The 18,425-nt window shown below is 37.6% G+C and overlaps 2 protein-coding genes and 1 long non-coding RNA gene across 14 annotated transcripts in view; 1 reads left to right on the top strand and 2 right to left on the bottom strand.

The window, feature by feature from the left end:
* Positions 1–2,780, bottom strand: part of CTXND2 (cortexin domain containing 2) — a 33,624-nt gene extending 30,844 nt beyond the window's left edge. For 3 of the 9 annotated variants that reach the window (XM_079108126.1, XM_079108127.1, XM_079108128.1), the window contains exon 1: positions 2,516–2,780. The gene's annotated coding sequence lies outside the window, so the exon portion shown is untranslated. Of the gene's footprint in view, positions 1–2,308; positions 2,446–2,515 lie in introns of those variants that run through there. The other 6 variants (XM_079108125.1, XM_079108123.1, XM_079108124.1 and 3 more) reach the window with 3 other exon arrangements.
* A 9,937-nt stretch (positions 2,781–12,717) lies between these two features.
* ARNT (aryl hydrocarbon receptor nuclear translocator) overlaps positions 12,718–18,425 on the top strand; it is a 72,107-nt gene continuing 66,399 nt past the window's right edge. For 2 of the 4 annotated variants that reach the window (XM_079107265.1, XM_079107263.1), the window contains exon 1: positions 12,718–12,907. In XM_079107265.1, the coding sequence (XP_078963391.1) occupies positions 12,883–12,907 (25 nt within the window). In that variant the 5' untranslated portion in view covers positions 12,718–12,882. The remainder of the gene's footprint in view (positions 12,908–18,425) is intronic. The other 2 variants (XM_079107264.1, XM_079107262.1) reach the window with 1 other exon arrangement.
* The window catches only part of LOC306642436, a 29,481-nt gene continuing 27,279 nt past the window's right edge, over positions 16,224–18,425 (bottom strand). The window contains exon 2 of the long non-coding RNA XR_013758507.1: positions 16,224–17,311. This is a non-coding gene — a long non-coding RNA (uncharacterized lncRNA). The remainder of the gene's footprint in view (positions 17,312–18,425) is intronic.

The following is an 18,425-nucleotide window of genomic DNA, read 5'->3' as shown; positions in this document are numbered from 1 at the left end:
AACACTTTGAGAGAAGGGGCCATATCTTACTCTGTATCCCACTGACTCCAACTGTAATGTAAGTTCTAGGAGTCTGTTCTGTCCATGGTATAGCTTCAGTGTGTAAGGGAAGGTCTGGCACTCTGTGGATATTTAATTTACCCACATGAGTGAATTAATATTCATATCAGTACTTGGTACATTGTGTGTGTACAACTCATGCTTGTTGAATGAAGGAAGATAAATTATCAAAGTCATACTTTAGGAGTATAACTGACAGAAATGTGTAAAAGGTTTTGGAAATATAAAACAACAAAACAGGAAAAAATAGGGAGGAGTTGTAGCAGTGTCAAGAGGAAACAAGGGTTAGGGGAATAGAGTAATAGAAGGGAAACATGGATATGAATATGAGGTTGTGAAAAGATTTGCAACCACTTAGGAATTGAATGGAGGTATAGTGGGAAGAAGAAAGTGCTAAATAAATTCTGGAACTTAAATTTGGAAAATTGAAAGAAAAATATTGACATTAGAAAATTAGAAATAATAATTATTTTAGGAATAGCAGATATTTAAAAAAAATTTTTTTAGTTGTTGATGGACCTTTATTTTAGTATATATATGTGGTGCTGAGAATCAAGCCCAGTGCCTCACATATGCTAGGTGAGTGGTGTAGGCAAGTGCTCTACCGCTGAGCCACAACCCCAGCCCAGGAATAGCAGATATTTTAGTGGACCGTAATGAATTCTGTTTGGGGTAGGTTGATTTAAAGGTACTGACAAAACATGATCAGGAGACAGAAATACAGGACTGAAATTTAGGAGGAAAGAACAAGATCTTTGGAATCGAGAGTCCCCAACTATAGGATAATTAAAATCATAGTAGATGAGAAGATCAAAGGAAAATTAGAGACAATAAAATATTTGCATTTGTGGTGGAGGAAAGAGGTAAAAAAGCCACAGATGGAGAAAAAAAGAAAAAAAAAAGCAACAAGTAGGAGAAACTGGAAAGTGGAGGGTTGTGGAATTGAAACAATGAAAGAATTTGAAGGAGGGGATTTGCTGATAGGCTCATATGCTCCAGAGAGGTTGAAAACCTTCAGTATCTGGAAATTGGAAAGCATCAAGTCACCTTTGATTCTTTTTCTCTTTATCTAGTTAAATCTGAATTTCTGAACCTTGATCAAAGGTCCTGTGCTGATCCAGACTTTTCGCCCATAGCTGCCAAATTCCAACAAGCTACCTTTGCTCCAGTTAGGCTCATAACTTTCCTCTCTTCCCCTCCAAAAGTAAAATACTTTCTTACTAGGGGGAAAAAAAAAGAAAATAAAAAAGCTGATGTTGTTTTTGTCCATGTATAATCTTGTCTCTTCTTTTCATATGCAGGGATCCAGGTTTTATGCAACCAGAAGTTTATAAATCTCTCTTCAAGAAAAAGAATACAAGATTTTGAATATAAAATTTCCTAAACAATTTTTATATTTTTAATTATTAAATTAAATTTATTATTATTATTATTTCGAATACTGGGGATTGAACCAAGGGATGCTTTACTACTGAGTTACTGCCCTAGTTCTTTCTTTTTTTAATTTTGAAGCGAACTTGCTAAGTTGCTGAAGGTCTTGCTAAGTTGCCAAGGTTGGCCTTGAACTTGTGATCCTCTTGCCTCAACCTCCTAAGTAGAGAATACAGGCAAGTGCCACCATTCCCGAAGAACCAATTTTTTTGAATGGAAAAAAGTCACAACAAATTATCAGAGACTTGGATATTTTGCTTCTTTTCTTTGAGATCTCTTAGGCTAAAATAGGTTTTCTTGACAGATACACTACCAAAAATGGCAGATTCAAAATATGCTTTTCGAAGAGAAGTCCTGTCCTAGAAATGTTTCTAAAAGGGACTTTTAAGGTTCCTGTTTTGTTTGACACAAGTAGCAGCACCGTTCAGGACTGGTGTGGGGGGGGTTGGGGGGGGGAGGAAAGAAGGTTGGGCATGACTCTTGGTTTATGTTAAATCTGGTCCTGCTAGAGTAAGACACAAAATAGCATTTATGAATCTTTAACAAAGTCACTTTCTCTGACTTCCAAAAATATTAATCACACTTTTCCTTTCCATGTGGTCTCTTCCCTAATCTCGTCATTCTTCCTACCAAATAGTACCAAATCATTTTTAAAAAACATTCCCAAACTGAAAAGACCCAGCATTTCTCTCCTGGTCCTAGATTTAGTTTGAAAGGAGAAGTGTTGGTGAAGAAACACAATAATGAATCTTACTATAATTCCTAAAATCAGACAGTCTCTGACTAATATGACTAATCAGTGGTTTCCCCAACTTACCTTGAAAAGAGACCCTGGCCAAGACCATCCCCTCAGGTGTAAGTTTCACTTTTCCAAAAAAGCTCTAACAAAACAAAGCTCTTTACTTCCCCCAGTCATTTCCCTCATATTGCCCAACCTCACAGGAAGGTGCTATTAAACTCAGGATTGTTGGAATTTTTCCCAGTTGAAAACAACACCAGGAAGGCAATATTGGTAGTTATTTACCTTTTCAGAGAGTTATCCAAGGCTGGATTTGGCTGTTGCCAGGGCAGTCTCCTCCTACTCAAGCACATCTCTTGGCAGCCTTTCCTCTCTTCATCAACCCCCTCCTACAAAAGGAGAGGTTGGTGGCTCACTCTCTTCCGACTCCCACACTGAACTCAGAAGCTTCATGAATAGTTCAACTGCAACTATTGGATCAAGTTTCAGACACTCCCATAGTGGGTGAGAAAATGATCCCACTAGATTAAACTGGAGCCTAGATCAGTGGGGGAATATTTCCACAACTCTGTCAGAGCCAGGAAAACCAAGGTTAATAACTCAGGTACTTCCTTCTAGGTACTTCACATGAGTGGTAGAGGATGGATCAGTAGCCAGCCTTTTGGTCTTTGCAATGGGTCTCTGGATTAATAGCTCACCTTGGAACTTGCTTGAAATGCAAATTTTTGGACCCCAATCTCAACCTTAATGAATAAGAAATCTTAGGGGTGATGGTCTCTGGGTTTTAATCAATTCCTCTATGTGATGTGATGTATGCTCAAATTTGAGAACTACTTGTCAATAGCATCAGTAAAGCTTTAAAATCTTTCCTCCTTTCTTCAAAAGAATTTACTGGGGACATTTGGATCAGAAAAGTCAAAATGATTTCACTTATTAGTTATTATACATGTTCATAAATAATGCTAGGTAAGCACTCTGCCACTGAGCTACAGCCCCAGCCTCTTCCAAAGACTTTTAAACTGTGCTGCTTCTGCAGCTCTAGAATCTTCCATTCCCAAGATATTGATCTAATTTGTCTATTTGTCTAGCTCCAATTCTGGGAAAATGGCTCTCTTTGCTCTCTCAGAGGCCTCTGAAAACTGACAGAGAAAGTAATAACAATGCTTCACAGTTCCATGAACATGTATGCCTTTTAACTTTGGGAGCATTTGACAATCTTTTCTTTTTATTCATACCTGGTTGACTTCTCGAATAGAATTTCAACTGTACAGGTGTGCCCAACTCCATTTCTACATTATTCTCAGCAGAAGTTTCACCAACTCTTTGAGAACCAAAGTCAACACAGGTTATTTAAGCTTTCTTTTCCTCCACTTCAAAATGTCTACATTTTCTTAATATGTTTTTGTATGCGATTTGCCAGGATTTTGTTAAGGATTTTTGTGTCTATATTCGTCAGAGATGTCCGTCTAAAATTTTTTTTCCTTGATGTGTCTTTGTCTGGTTTGGGTATGAGGGTGATACTAGCTTCATAGGATAAGTTTGGAAGGGTTCCCTCCTTGTCAATCCTGGAATACTTTGAGAAGTATTGGAATGAGTTCTTTGAAGGTCTTGTAGAACTTACAGACTGCATTTTGATTCATTGTACACAAATGGGGTACAACTTTTCTTTTCTATGGTAGTACAAAATGTAGATTCACAATATACATAGGGTAATACTATCTGTTTCATTCTACTATCTTTCCATCCCCCACCCCCTCCCACCCCATTTTCCTCTACACCATCCAAAGTTCCTTTATTCTTCTCTTCCCCCCACCACCCCCACCTCATTATATATCATCCTCCACTTATCAGAGAAAACATTTGGTCTTTGGTTTTTTTGGGCTTGGCCTATTTCACTTAGCATGATGTTTTCCAGCTTCATTCATTTACCTGCAAATGCCATAATTTTATTTTTCTTTATGGCCAAGTAATATTCCATTGTGTATATATAGCACAGTATCTTTATCCATTCATCAGTTGAAAGGCATCTCGGTTGGTTCCACAATCTTGCTCTTGTGAATTGAGCTGCTATGAACATTGATGTGGCTGCATCACTGTAGTATGCTGATTTTAAGTCCTTTGGGTATAAACTGAGGAGTGGGATAGCTGGGTCAAATGGTGGGTCCATTCCAAGTTTTCTGAGGAATCTCCATACTGCTTTCCAGAGTGACTGCACCAATTTGCAACTCCACCAGCAATGTTATGAGTGTGCCTTTTTCCCCACATCCATGCCAACACTTATTATTGCTTGTGTTCTTGATAATAGCCATTCTAATTGGAGTTAGATGAAATCTTAGGGTGTTTTTAATTTGCATTTCTCTAATTACTAGGGCAAAATGTCTACATTGGTTTCCTGAGAGTAACACTTCCACACACAGTTGTAATCTTATCTCCTTATCTCCCTTAGATTAGTCTTGTTTTCTCAGACACATTTTCTTGCATATTTATTTATTTATTATTTTTATTTTTTGTACTGGGGATTGAACCCAGAGGTGTTTGATCACTGAAGCACATCCCTAACCCTTTCTAAATTTTTTTATTTTGAGACAGGGTCTGGCTAAGTTACTTAGGGCCTTGCTAGGTTGTTGAGGCTGGCCTCCAACTTGCAATCCTCCTTCGTCTGCCTCCCAAGCTGCTGGAATTACAGGTCTTTATCACTGTGCCCAGTATCTTGCATTTTTAATTTGCCCCTTTTCACAGGCTTAGTCTATAGACATTGTTTACTGTTTCCCCAGCTACCCTATCTCTACCTGAGATACCATTTAACTACTTGCTATTCATTGCCATGCTTCTTGAAAAAGTGATCTATGATAACGAGCTACTTTTATTTATTTACCACTAGTAATCTGATTTCCAGTCCTTAGATTTACTTATTCATCCTTATTTTCCTTACTCTCTCTGGATTTATGATTCTGTTGCCCAAACTCTTTTATCTTGAAATTCCTTTAGCTTCTATTGTCTGATTCTTAACAGGTTATCTCTTACCTTCTTCTACACTCTAGAATAAGCATTTTTTAGGTGTTCTTTTTCTTATTGCCTTTTTAAAATAATCTCCTTTTTCTTTGTTTTCTTATTTATTTATTTGTGATGTTGAGGCTTGAACCCAGAGTCTCATGCATGACAGGCAAGCACTCTACCACTGAGTAACATCCCCAACCCTTTCTCTTTCTTTCTTTTTTAAAATCCATTTTCTTATCTCTTTTAATTTTGGTGCTGATGTTCTTTGCAACAATAAGTCTCTTACAGGTGATGCATAAGTTTAGGTCTAGACCCCACCTGTATTTTGGTTAGGTGTCCTATGATTTCCTATGCTTTATAAGCATTTTTACCTGACTGTTCCACCAGCTAATACTTTAACTAAACAAATGTGAACTTTCACTCAGAATTTGTCTTTGTTATTGATATCCAAAAGCTTTTGTCATCACAAGTCTTTCATTTCGTATTTAACTATATGGTAGGTCTTGTTGATTATTCTGTAACAACAGTATTTATGGAAATAATTTTCTTTTCAGTTTCAATATGTGATGGGTTGACAGATCTGACTCCATGAGAATGTTATAGACCAGACTCTAAGGGAAATGACTAAACAGACTCCATTTTGCTTTGAGACTCCATGTTATATAGGAAATAAGCTTCTCCCATGGAACACCCTGCCTCTGTGCCCATCATCAGTTACTTGGTGTGACATGTTTAATAATATACAATGGCAACTCCTTTGTAGTAAAAAATTGCTCGCTTTTGATTCCTATTGCTCCTAAACAATGTACCATGTGAACAGTGATTGTGTGGATGTTAGCAACCATTCTTTAGTTTGTACCTAGGTAAGGGTCATTTTGAACCATTTCCCCCTCTGTCGATGATCTCATGATGTTAGTGTGTAATTTCGAATCATAATGTAATTTTTGGTATAAGAACCCCTACAACCCTGTGGTCAGGGCTGTTCTCCCAATAGCCATTTTTTGGGGCATTGTGTGAGACAGTCAGCTGGCCGGCCTAATAAAGACTCTCAAATTTGGACTTCTCAGTGGTGATTGGTCTGTTCTTAAATTGTGCCCCATAACAAATAGAATATGTCAAGTTCTTATAATTCTGTCCTAGATTTCTGCAGTAGCTACTTACCTAAGTGGATTTCCTGATTCTATTTTTTTCCTCCCCCAAATAGCCTTAAAATTTTATCCTCCAAAAGTAGGGTTGTCAGATAAAATATAAAAATTCTTTAGTGCAAGTTGTCCTATGCAACATTCAAAATGTACTAAATAATACATATACACAACGGAATATTACTCAGCCATAAAGAAGAATGACATGGCACTAAATGACTAGAACTGGAGACTTATGCTAAATGAAATAAGCCAGTCCCAAAAAACCAAAGGGCAAATGTTCTCTGATATATGGATTTTGACTCATAATAGTAGGATGGGGAGGTTCTCCAGAATGGACCATGGGGGTGGGGGGAAGGGAGGATGGGAATGGGAAAGATAGTAAAATGAATCAGACATCTGTCCTATCTTCATATATGAATACATGACCAGCGTAACTCCACATCAGGTACAACCACAGGAAGGGAAGTTATACTTCATGTATGTATGAGATGTCAAAATACATTCTACTCTCATGTATAACCAAAAAGAACAAATAAAAAATTTTGTAAAAAAAGAGGGCTGGGGTTGTGGCTCAGTGGTTGTGCGCTTGCCTAGTGTGTGTGAGGCACTGGGTTCAATACTTGGCATCGCATATAAATAAATAAAATAAAATTCTATCAATAATTAAAAAGTAAAATGTTAAAAAATAAAAACAAGAAGGGCAACACCTTCTCTCAGCCTCTCTGAGCAATGCTGGAAGGAAGAAATGTAGGTAAATTAAAAGAAGTTGTAACAATCACAAAAAAAAATACTAAATAATTATTTGTTGTTTATCCTAAAATCAAATTGACCTGTCCTATGAAATTTATTGGCTAAAGCTGGCAATTCTATTCAGGGATACTTAAAAAAAAAATTTGGCACATCTGCATATTACTGTTCTAAATAAATAAAAAATTGCTTTGCGATGGGCATGTAACTCAGTGATAAGAGTGCTTGTCTCACATGTGTGAGACCCTTGGTTTAATCCTAACACTGAAAAAAAAAAAAAAAAAGAAGAAGAAGATGGTTTGCCATAATGGTTAAGATAATAGAATTTATATAATTTAAAAATTATAGTAGTAATATTAACTTTTTTAATATTGCACATTGAAAACACGTGGTGGGTGGTACATGCCTATAATCCCAGCAACTCTGAAGGCTGAAGCAAGAGGATCAAAAATTTGAGGCCATTCTCAGCAATTTAGCTAGACCTCGTCTCAAAATAAAAAAATAAAAAAAGGACTGGGGATGTAGCTTACTGGTAAAATGTTCCTGGATTCAATTTCCGATATCAATAACTAAATAAATAAATAATCATGTTTTGTGAAATAATAAAGTTTGCAGTCAAGGCATCTGAATCATAATTATAGTCTGGTCTTCTTACAAAATCCTTAACCTTTTCTTTTCTTTTTTTTCAGTGCTGGGGATTGAACCCAGTTCCTAGTGCATGCTAGGCAAGCACTTTATCACCTGGTACTTTGTTTCTAACATTAATAATCATGATTTTGTAACCATCTTTAGTGGAACTTCCACTAACATGCAGATTTTCAAAAAAACTCTTATATGGAAGTCCTACATTCCCTGGTAAAATAAATAGAAAATGTAAATGTCTTTCAGGTAATGTAGTAATTCTTCCTGATCAGCTAAGACTGATTTTTTGCTGGCAAGCAATTGGCAGATAGATGTGGTTTGTCTGAGAACAACATTAGGAGTCTGGATACACTGATGCTGGGGACTGAACCCAGAACCTTATGCATGCTAAGCCACTCTTTCTCTTCTGTTGGGACTTAGTGGTGGTTGTTTGACCCATTACTTCCACAAACAGAAAACAAGTAACTGTGCATAGGTTAATAAAAAATATGCACTAAAAAATAATCATGGTGGACTGAGGATGGTATGTAACTCAAAGGCAGAATGATTGCACAAGTGATACCCTGGGTTTGATATGCAGCACGCATGCGCGCGCGCACACACACACACACACACACACACATACACACACACACACACACACACACACACACACAATGAAACAAAACAAAAACAAAACCCCACAGCAATAACAAGAATAAAGCAACCATGGTTGGTATATTAGCAAACTTTCTGTTGCTATGACATATCTGAGAAGATAAAATTAAAAGGAGGAAAGGTTTATTTTGACTCATGGTTTCAGAGATTCAGTTCATGGTCAGTTGACCCCACTGCTTTGGGTCTATGATGGGAATGAGGGGCAGTGTAAAGCTGCTCACCTCAAGGTGGCAGAGTGAGAGAGGAGGAATCAGGGTTCCACTATCCCTTTCATGGCCATATCTCTGGTAACCTTCCTTCCTTCCATGAGACCTTACTAGCTCTCAATAATGCCATCAGTTAGGACCAAGCCTTTTAACACATGAGCCTTTGGGTGACATGTTAGATCCAAACTATAACACATGGCATTTAGAATTTGAAGTTATAAGCTCAGGTTAATGAAAAAAAGATAAGCTTTTTGAGTATGTACACTTGAAATAATAAAAATAGTTTCTGTTAGTATTATTTACATAAAAGAAGGAATTTTTCCTTTAATAATAATAATTTTATTATTAATTAATTATTAATTAATATTAATATTATTATTTGGTACTGGGGATTGAGCTCAGGGGCATTTGACCACTGAGCCACATCCCCAGACCTATTTTATATTTTATTTAGAGACAGGGTCTCACTGAGTTGCTTAGTATTTCGCTTTTGCTAAGGTTGGCTTTGTACTCTTGATCCTCCTGCCTCAGCCTCCTGAGCTGCTGGGATTACAGGCAAGTGCCACTGCACCTGGCTCCTTTAGTCATTATTAAAAATAAATCTGAGGGCTGGGGATATAGCTCAGTTGCTGAGGGCTGGGGATATAGCTCAGTTGGTAAAGTGCTTGCCTTGCAAGCATAAGGCCCTGGGTTCAATCCCCAGCACCGCAAAAAAAAAAAAATCTGAGGCTGGGGTTGTGGTTCAGTGGTAGAGCACTTCTAGCATGTGTGAGGCACTGGGTTCAATTCTCAGTATCACATATAAGTAAATGAATAAAATAAAGGTCTATCAACATCTTTAAAAATATTTTTTTAAAAAACTATAACTGCATCTTACTTATTCTTGGTATCTGTACTTCTTTGTGAAAAATACTTATTTACCTTCTTATTCTCTAAGATTTTCCTCACTGTCTGCTATTTTACTGTATTTATGGTTTGTACTAATTTGTTCTATGTTGAATCAAAATTTAGGATAAATATTTCTTGTAGGAACAAGATCCTTTCTGCATCAAAGTATAGCTCCATCAGTTTTGATCCCAAGATGACTTTTTTCAGACTGCCTACAAAATAATTCTTATCTAAGTGAAAAATGTCTTCTGTAATTTTATTTATTTTAGAATTTATTATAATTATTTTGCAGTTCTAGAATGGATCCAAGGACTTGCATACACTAGGTAAGAGCTGTACCACTGAACTATATCCCCAGCCCTTTTTAAATTTTGAGATTGAGTCTGGCTAATTTACCCAGCTAGTCTCAAACTTGTGGTCCTCCTGACTCAGCCTCCAAGTAGTTGGGATTACAGAAGTGTGCCACCAAACTCACTGTAACTTGAATTTTTTAATGATAAACTAAGCAGGAAGTTTCAGGGCATTTCTTTTCATGTATTGCATATGATGGATGATTGCAAAATATGGATATTTTGTTCTTCCCCCATCTTGGCACCAGGGATTGAACCCAGGAGTGCTTAATCACTGAGCCACATCTCCAGCCCTTTTCTATAGTTTATTTTGAGACAGGGTCTCACTAAATTTCTCAGGGCCTTCCAAGTTGCTGAGGCTGGCTCTGAACTTGCAATTCTCCTGCCTCAGGCTTATGAGCTGCTGGGATTACAGGTGTGTGCCACCATGCCCAGCTGATATTTTGTTCTTAAAGTTAAAAATCAAGGTTTTGCAATCTTACCATCTGCAATGGAACTGCCATCATGTTGTATCCAATGGCATTCACTCTTTATGTAAACTTTTGTTAGCGAGTACGGGGCTGATACTGACCTTTCAAGTTATATACCCTGATTCTGAGTAATGTCTGATAAAGATTTTTACCAATAGTTTGTTATACTTTCTTTAAGCTAGGTATTTGTTATTAACTTTGTAGCTATTTGTACAAACATCTATGTAACAAATGACCTTTTTTTGTTTAAATATTTTTTAGTTGTTGATGGGCCTTTAGTTTTACTTACATATTTATTTATATGTGGTGTTGAGAATTGAAGCCAGGGTCTATTACATACCAGGTAAGAGCTCTCCCACTGAGCTACAACCCCAGCCCCAACAAAATGACTTCTACCAATTTTTTTTTTCTATAAAGGATGTAAATGTCATCTCTTTTATCCAGAAAATTCATTCCTGTCACACTAGGAAACATAGTTTTGCATTTTTTTTCTGAAAAAATACATTTTACTCAGTAGAGAAGTTATTGCATTTTGTTTAAAAGTATCTTGAAAGTGTCAAGTTTTTTTTTAATTGGTACATTAAAATTATATGTAATAGTGGGAATTTTTATATTTGAACTTACACAGAACATAATTTGATCACTCTCATTCTCCTATACCCTCGCTTTCCCTCCCTTCTGCCCAACCCCGATACTTCAATGCTTTCCACATCACTGACTGAAAAATTTCCTAACAGGAAAAGTGTAGCAGGCAAAGGACAAATGAATTAATTGCTGGTCCAATAAAATTCAATTTTTAGATATTCATAGTTGTACTTCCTAGTTACATTTAATTTTTTGGCTGCTTTCATGAATTTACCACATTTATTTATTTATTTTTAAAATATTTTTTGTTGTAGATGGACGGAACACCTTTATTTTATTTATTTATTTATTTTTGTAGTGCTGAGGATCCAACCCAGTGCCTCACATGTGCTAGGCAAGTGCTCTACCACTGAGCTACAAACCCAGTCTAAACTTAATGTATTTAAAGACACATATTTTACATTCTATATCTGCACTCGAGTCTTGCTTAATTAAACTCAATTGTAATTTTAAATTGAAGTACTTGTTACTTTTTTCATTACTATTTTTTATGCGTTAGTGTACTTCTTTCTATATTTTATTTTTGTAGGTGTTGGAGATTGAACCCAGGGCACTTTACCACTGAGCTATGCCTCTAACTTTTTTCTTTTGAGAAAGGGTCTAAGTTACCAAGGCTGGCCTAGAACTTGCCATCCTTCTGCCTCAGTCTCTGGAGTTGCAGGGGCCACTGAATCCAGCTAAGTGGATGATGTATTTCTTTTTGGTGAATTAGAAGCATAAAAACAAAATGGTAACAAATAAAATGAAATTTTAACAAATGTAACTAATTTGCAAAGTATTTAAAATGTATTGGCTTTTAGCTAAATGAGATAAGTGAATCAATGTAATCTTTGTAGTACACATAACAACTCATAATAGGATTTTTGTTAAAATTCTAATTAAATCCATATTAAACAATTTGTGAAGATACATGAAAAGGTAGTAGTACCCTGTAGTGCTAAATTTGTAGAGTTCAGAACAAGGGGATGGGTGGAACATGTTTCTAGTCTCAGACGTCTTCATTTTGCTTCCCACACCACTCGCTGAATGTTCCTTGCTTAACCTCTTTGTTTCTATTTCCTTATCTGCAAAGTAAAAATTGACTAGACATAAGTAATCCAAAGTGCTCAATGCCTCCAATTACTAGAAAATCAATCTATGCAGTCATCATCTTATCACTTCCTTACTGAAAACTTGTCACTTTGTCCCTATTATTGACCAAAAGATGTCACCTCATCCTTCTTAGTCAAAAATAACTTGTTCATTCATTGCCTCTGGTTTTGGCTGTCACTATCTCCTTTACCAGATCAGAAGTGCCCAGATCATTTTATCCTATCAGATCCATTAGAAGACATTCAAAAATTAGATGTTGAACTTTTTTTCACTAAAGGACGTCACCATTTGAAGTTTAAATATTAGAACACCTAAAGAAGATTTACAAAATAAATCGTCTGCAGGGAGAACACCCGGTCGAACAGACTACAAAGTTAAAGTTTTTAGTGAAATACTCATTTTCATTGCTTTTCACTGACGTCAACTGGTCACTGACCTTCCTCTGACGCAAAGAAGGTGTGTCTAGGGAGACAGCTGGACTTCTTCCTTGCCCTGCCTTCAATGGACAGGCGGGCGCAGTCACCAGCCCTGCCCCCTAGTCAATTTGGCGTTTCCATTGGTCAGTTTTCCCAAAGTCCCAAAGAGGCTGGCTGTAACCTGACTCCGCCCACCACGTGGGCGGGGCCTCTCTACCCGGGGGCCCGGGTGGTGGGGGTTGCTGCATCCGCCATCTTGGGTTCCGCGGTAGCGGTGGCGGCAGGGGGGCGCCGCTTCTGGGGAGTGGCCCTTCCCTCCCCTCCCTCCTCGGGCTCGGTGGCGGCAGCTCCTCCCACTGGCGGAGGGGGGTGGCGCGGCGGCGGTGGCATCTAGGCCATGGCGGCGACGACTGCTAACCCCGGTGAGGAGACGGAGGACTGGGGCTCCTCTAAAGGGGGAGGGGCTGAAGGGGCTGACAACTGAGGACACCCAGGACTGTGCTGCTGTAGCTGGGGCTGAACGCGCTGGGGCGGACGGGGGCGACTAGGGGGCGGTGGGGGAAGGGAGTGACGTGGGGGAGGGGCCGATCCTGGGGCACAGGGAGTACACGAGTGGGACAGAGAGAGCCGGCGAGTGGACTTGGGGGTTCCCTGACTCAAACTGTTGAGGCAGCAGCCTGGCCGGCCTCCACTCTTTTTTGGCGTCGTTCGGGTCTGTGATGTGTTCTTTTAACCCTATGCGGGTTAAAGCTGCCTGGTGCCGTATAACTGTAGGTAGAGTGGCTTAGTTTACTTTTAGAGTAGTTGTATTCATAAACATTGATACACGTTGCTGTTTAGCTGAGGCGTTGCTTTTAGATTTTAGTTTTAATTTAAAAATTTTTAAAGTTCTTGAATATGTACTCAGGGAACTCTAGGCTTTATCCACCACCCCCTCGGGCTGTATTTTGAAATTTGCTTTTTAAGTATTACGAGGGCCTATAGTTTTTGTCTTCAGCTGCTGAGGGCAGAGGTTTGTGTAATGGTTGGGGTTCAGCACATGTCTTTGGTACAGAATTCCAGGTTTAAATTTTATTAGAACGGGGTTGAGACAGTTCCCATTCTCTCAGAAAAAGTTTAGTTCCATGCCATTTCTCAATGAACATTAATTAAAATCTAACCGGCCATGTCTGAGAGAATGGAGTAGGTTGTAATGCAGGTCTAGAGAGTTCAAATCTTCAAAGTTTTACTCCCAATCCCAATTTTCATAATATTACAGCTATTTCTCCCTAGGAAATGTTTCATTTTAGGGGACGTAGTTACTTTGATGACTTTGGCCATTCTCTTGCAAAGTAAAATACATCCTTTCCCAGAAATCTTTATTTTTGACAGGGTGTGATTTCTCCATAAGCAGAGGCAGGAAGATCACAAGTTCCAGGTTAGCTTCACAACTTAGAGAGACCCTGTCTCAAAATAAAAAGGAAAGGACTGGTAGAGCTCAGTGGTAGAGGGCCCCTGGGTTCAATCTCCAGTAGTACAAAAAAAAGGGAGGGGGGGCGTTTGGAAGAGGAAGGATTCCTTGCTGTCACCCACTGTTGAAATTGAAATTTGAATTTCTTTATGTCTCTGAAAGGCAGTATTATTTTGCAATATCCGGGTTTTGATATTAACATTTGGAACACCGAAGTTTACTGTCTTTTTCACAATGCTGGGAACAGAGCTTTTTAAAGATGTTGGTATGTCACATATCAATATTAATTTTTTAATCTTTAAAAAATTTTTCAGGAAAGGGCAATAAAATTAATGACTAAAATTCTGTTGAAGAAAGTGCTGAGTGATGGAATGAAGCTATTACAACTGGCAAATGCTGTTAGGGAAAATCTGACCTTGGAGTGAAATAACTTATCTGTGAACTAGGGAGCAAATAAACAAGATTTCAAACTGATTACACATAGCAAAATCCTTATATAACCTAGTCAAATTGCAAAGTATTTCTCTTATTAAGTGGCCTGGGTAAACAAGTGTTAGTGCATATGTCAGAAGCTTTTTTCCAGCTGTGTGGGTGTGGTTGGTTTATTTTGTTTGGTTATTTATTCATTTATTTATTTTAAATATTTAAAAAATTTTTAGATGTTGATAGACCTTTATTTTTATTCTTTTATTTATAGGTGGGGGTGAGAATGGAACTCAGTCCCTCACACATGCTAGGCAGGTCTACCACTGAACCACAACCTCAGACCCTTGTTTTGTTTTTTAAACAATACACACAAGAATAACAATCTCTTGATTGTATTTTCATTAACTGATCAATAGCAGCTTCAGTCTCTTATCACAGAACATTTTTTTGGTTCAGGACCCTCATTAATGAAACATGGTTTTATTTATTCTTTGCTTTTTTCTGCAATTTTTAGATGTCTCTTTTTAAAAATTAATTTTTTTTTTTAGTTGTAGGTGGACATATTACCTTTATTTTATTTATTTTTATGTGGTGCTGAGGATCGAACCTAGTGCCTCACACCTGCTAGACCAGCGCTGTACTACTGATCTACAACCCCAGCCCCTAGAAGTCTCTTTTGATGTTAAAAAAATTCTTCCATCTCTTCTAAGTTATCAGTTCCATGTTCAATACATGATAATTAAATCAGAAAATGTATTATTATTATTATTATTTTTTTTCATTTTTCCCTTTTCCCCCTTCTGTCAAAAGGTGGAGATCATGAATGTGTTGTGGACTTCTTTAGTAGCCTGTTGAATTTTGGAAAATGAGATCCATGAATGGAGGGACATAGGGTAGAAGTGTGCTGTGCTCAGTGAAAAGAAAGTAAATTATTTTCTGGTTAGAATCCTTTGCTGCATTGTCATTCCTTCTTTTCTTAGAACCATTTTAGGGAGCAGGGACATCATACCTCTTTTTTTTTTTTAATTTTTAAAATATTTTTAGTTGTACATGGACCTAATACCTTTATTTTTTATTCATTTTTAAAATGTTATTGTATTTTTTATACTTTTATTTGTTTACATTTATGTGGTGCTGAGAAGCAAACCCAGTAATGCTAGGCAAGTGCTCTACCACTGAGCTACTGCCCCAGCCCCCCATTTTTTTTTTTTTTTTAATGTGCTGAGGATAGAACCCAGTGCCTCACGCATGTTAGGCAAGTACTTTACCACTGAACTACAACCCCAGTCCCAATCATCATACCTATTTTTTTTTTTTTTTTTCATACTTTGCGTTTTTGGAGTTGAGTACTGGTTGTTTCCCTATGGTTCTTGTTCTGTTTTATATGTTTTCAAAAGACTTCTTTTTTGGGGGGTACCGAGGATTGAACTCAGGGGCCCTGGACCACTGAGCCATATCCCCAGTCCTATTTTGCATTTTTTTTAGAGACAGGATCTCACTGAGTTGTTTAGCACCTCACTTTTGCTGAGGCTGGTCTTAAACTTGCCATCCTCCTGCTTCAGACTCCTGAACCACTGGGCTTATAGGCGTGCACTACTGTGCCCAGCTCAAAAGACTTTTTAAAAAATTCACTTTTCAGCCGACTGTGGTGGTGCCTGTAATCCCAGCAACTTGGAGGATTGAGTTCAAGGCCAGCCTCAGCAAAAGCGAAGTGCTAAGCAACTAAGTGAGACCCTTTCTCTAAATAAGATACAATATAGGGCTGGGGATGTGACTCAGTGGTCCAGTGCCCGAGTTCAATCCCTGGTATCCCCAGGCCCCCTCCAAAAAAGAATTCTCTTTTCTCTTAAAGCTTTATTTAAGTTAATCTTTAATTAGGGTTAATAACAACTCTTGATGATGTTAATTGTACTTATTCTGGTTTATTAAAGTGCTGGAAATTGAACCCAGGACTTTGTGCATAATAGGCAAATAAATGCTCAACCACTGAGCCACATCCCCAACCCACTTATTCTGATTGAAAGACTGCTTGTGGCAGTCTTCAAGGGACCTGGTTCTTCATCTCAATATGGGCCTGAATCAGAATAATAAGATGTTTTGTAGTCTCTGTGTTGTGTTGAAGTGATAGTTTTAAGGTAAGGATGACTTTTTTTCTGTATAAATTGATAATTTTTCATACTTTATCATTTTTCATTAATTCTCCTTACCAGTGGCAGGTAGTCTTTTTTGTGTATGGATTGCTAACAATTTTGAGAAACACTTATTTAAAAAAATTTTTTTTAAATGTTACTTTAATTTTTTAAAATTTTTTTAAAATGTATTTTTTTAGTTGTCAATGGACCTTTATTTAATTTATTTATATGTGATGCTGAGAATCGACCCAGTGCCTCACACATGCTAGGCAAGCGCTCTACCCTGAGCTACACCTCCAGCCCCACTTTTAAAATTTTTTATTTGTTCTTTTTAGTTATACATGACAGTTGAGTGTATTTTGACATTATACATACATGGAGTATGACTTCCCATTCTTGTCGTTGTACGTGATGTGGAGTTACGCTGGTTGTGTATTCATATTTGAACATGGGAAAGTTATGTCTGATTTGAGGAACACTTTTTAAATTGGGTATGCAGTTTGTAGTGCACTTACGGACTAGTTGGGAAAGTATTAGGTTTTGATTTGATTTACAATTCAATATTCAAACATGAGATGTGAACTAGTTTGTAGTAAGTGTAGGTTTTTCCTCTCGATTTCTGGTGTTCTCATTAGCAGAAAAATCTTTATGTTCTATTCACAATTTATTGTGGATGGAAAATATAGAAAACAAAAGGAAGAATGCAGTTTGGTTTTGTAAGGCTGACATTTAGGGAAAAAATGTTCTTTTAGTGTAATTTCACCTCTATAATTGTAGTTTTTAAAAAGATTTTAGTTGTAGATGGACACAATACCTTTCTTTTATTTATTTGTTTTCTATGTGGTGCTGAGACTCGAATCCAGTGCCTCAGACATGCTAGGTGAGCACTCTAACCACTAGTTTTAAAAGTATCCATTACCTTTATTTGCTTTTTTCAGATATAGGAAAATAAAAATTCAGGCAGCATAAAATTAAGATGTCAAGATACTTTTTAGGAGTATTGGGGATGTAGCCCAGGGGTAAAGCACTGTCTAGCATGTGTGAAGCTGTGAAGCCTTGGATTCAATCCCTAGTACTGCCCAAACAAACAAAAAATCCAAACTTAAAAATATATTAAATGCAAAGAACTTTCAAAAACTCATTAAGTGTATTTTACTAATTCAGCAATTGAAGTACAATTAACATTTTTGAAAAAGAACCCCAATCTGCCTATTTTTTATGCAGTAGATTGGTGGCACCATCCTGAATATACTGTATGTTCTTAGAAATTAAGAAGTAGATATTTCTGCATTCTTGGAACTTTAGTTTCTTTGTTGCTTTGAAAATAGTGGTCTCAGCTTAGTTTTGGCATGCTAATCCCCCCCTCCCCATTCAAATAGTTAAAAGAGATGACAATAATATGTTGTTTTATGGGTATTTTAAGAAAATGTTTTGTGTTCTCTGTGGACCTTGAGAGCTTGTTTGGAGGTTCTAATGGGGAGGGCAGCTAGTTGTATAGTAGGTTGACTGAAGAACAGTCCTCCTCTATCAGGGAAAGTTGTCCTCTTTGACCGAGTGGGCAGCTTTAAGAGGGAAGCACATAGAGTGGTGAGAGAGGAAGGGAACACCCACCCACCTGCCCAGCCAGTTCAACTAAATCAAGCCTGGGGATCAATGGGGTGACATATGTCACAGTCAGATTGCTCCCACATCCTGTGTGTTCTGTATGGATGACTTTCTTCAAAGACAGTAATAACAAGAATTTCCACATGCCAAGTGGTGGTTGGTCTTCAAAAACTAAATTGCAATACTCGGGAAAATGAAACCTGCTGGGAATGTAGTTCAGTGATTGAAGACTTACCTAGCATGTATAAGACCCTGGGTTCTGTAAGGAATCCCACGGAAACCACACCGGACACGGGAAATCACATAAGGGAGTTTATTAAGCAAACA

The sequence above is a fragment of the Sciurus vulgaris genome (genome assembly GCF_902686455.1).
Source record: "Sciurus vulgaris genome assembly, chromosome: 1".
In the NCBI taxonomy this organism is placed as follows: domain Eukaryota; kingdom Metazoa; phylum Chordata; class Mammalia; order Rodentia; family Sciuridae; genus Sciurus; species Sciurus vulgaris.
The sequence above is the reverse complement of the archived record's forward strand: the minus strand, read 5'-3'. Positions and strand labels throughout refer to the sequence as shown.